Raw genomic sequence first — 1,537 nt, 5'->3', positions numbered from 1 at the left:
TGCATTAAACTGTTAAATTAATTACTGTTATTATAGGAAACGAACCCACGAATTTCCTCAATACCTACAATAAAAAAGAAAAAAAAACCCAATTAGAGTCCATCCATCTATTCAAACAAGTAAAAATGTAAAATAACAATAAAAATATTTTAAAAATAAATATTGGATATACATATATATACATATATATATAATCTGACAAAAGTTTGTACAGCTGTTTGTACAAAAGCTGAAGTACCACAAAGGCTTCACTTCCCTCTGTGAAGCAGCAACTAGGAAGTTTTGCAGGGTACCACCACGGGATCAACAGAGGAAACCACTTTGACAGACTTACTCTATTTGAGCTAGACGTCTGAGTAGCTCCGGGTTTTGACTTTGAGCTGTACAGTGTAGAAGGTATTTCTCTCTCTCTCTCTCAACAGAATGAAGCTGCTGAAATTCATCTTAATCATCCACGTGAACTTTTTTTGTCAAGGTACTGTTTACAGTTTTTTATTTATTTAATGCTTTGTTCTCACAAACAGAGTAGAACTTTTGTGAAATCAGCGTAAAATGAAATGATACTATTATCTATCCCTTGTGTTATTTAAAATATATATTAACTGGTCTCATGTACATACAGACTGTTATCTCAAATGTTACGTAAAAGACATGAAGTCAGTGCTGTTGGTAAAGTAAAACGATATAGACCCTGTTTGCTATTTTGTTGCTGTTGTTATAAAACTGTTGTTAACTTGACAGTTTATTGATAAATACTTTAGCTTATTTATGTCAGAACATGTCAGATCCTAAATTTGTCTTTGTAGAGAACCTTTCCTTGGAAAAATAGACTGAAAATAACATGATCGGTATGAAGATGAAAAGCAAATCTCGATATTTCATGTATATTTTCGTTTTTTGTACATATTTCCAATTTTTGTACCGTATTATTTAGCCTTTATTTAAACTTTCCACGTGTACTTTAGTGCAATGAGCACGCCACGCTATTTTAAACCTTCAATTTAGGTGCTTGGGCAGGAAACATTAAATGGAAATCAGAACTGAAGGCAGTCTCTTAGAAAAGTAAGTGAAAAATGTGGAGGAGAGATTAGTTGTAGTTTCTTATCAAACACTTCAGTATAATTGCTCAGAAAACGGTGACACATCGTTTAGCTGTTACTCTTTGCAGTACATGTGGTTTAAAAGCATAGTTTGATTAGCTTTCCAACTAGATGCTCACTCTGTTTCTGATTCCTAAAGAGTTTTTTCCTTTCTTGATTTCAGCTTTGAAAAATGCAACCACTGAAAACGACCCGTCTGATATCCGTGTGAGTGGAAAGGGAAATAACACAAAAATCAGTAGTAAGTGGGATCTTCCCTTTCTGTTTTCCGCATAGTTCACTTTTGTACAAAAACACCGTTATACCAGAATTTTTTGTCCAGAATCATGATAAGCACTCTACTCAGAGGCAGTATAAATGTTTCATCAGCACAGGAAGTGGGGGTGACCTGCTTGTAAAACCCATCTCAGTGAATTTTGCAGGTGCAAATCAAACAG

General features: G+C 34.2%; 1 protein-coding gene across 1 annotated transcript in view; it reads left to right on the top strand.

Annotated features, from left to right (window-relative positions):
• The first annotated feature begins 334 nt into the window (after window positions 1–334).
• Window positions 335–1,537, top strand: part of LOC102201062 (T-cell differentiation antigen CD6-like) — a 12,684-nt gene continuing 11,481 nt past the window's right edge. Inside the window, exons 1-2 of the mRNA XM_005739788.2 lie at window positions 335–475; window positions 1,264–1,345. Of these exons, the coding sequence (XP_005739845.2) occupies window positions 424–475; window positions 1,264–1,345 (134 nt within the window). The 5' untranslated portion in view covers window positions 335–423. The remainder of the gene's footprint in view (window positions 476–1,263; window positions 1,346–1,537) is intronic.

Source organism: Pundamilia nyererei, unplaced genomic scaffold (genome assembly GCF_000239375.1).
Source record: "Pundamilia nyererei isolate P.nyererei 1_Seehausen unplaced genomic scaffold, PunNye1.0 scaffold00093, whole genome shotgun sequence".
Classification (NCBI taxonomy): Eukaryota; Metazoa; Chordata; class Actinopteri; order Cichliformes; family Cichlidae; genus Pundamilia; species Pundamilia nyererei.
Note: the sequence above shows the minus strand (reverse complement) of the source record. Positions and strands in the feature narration are given on the sequence as shown.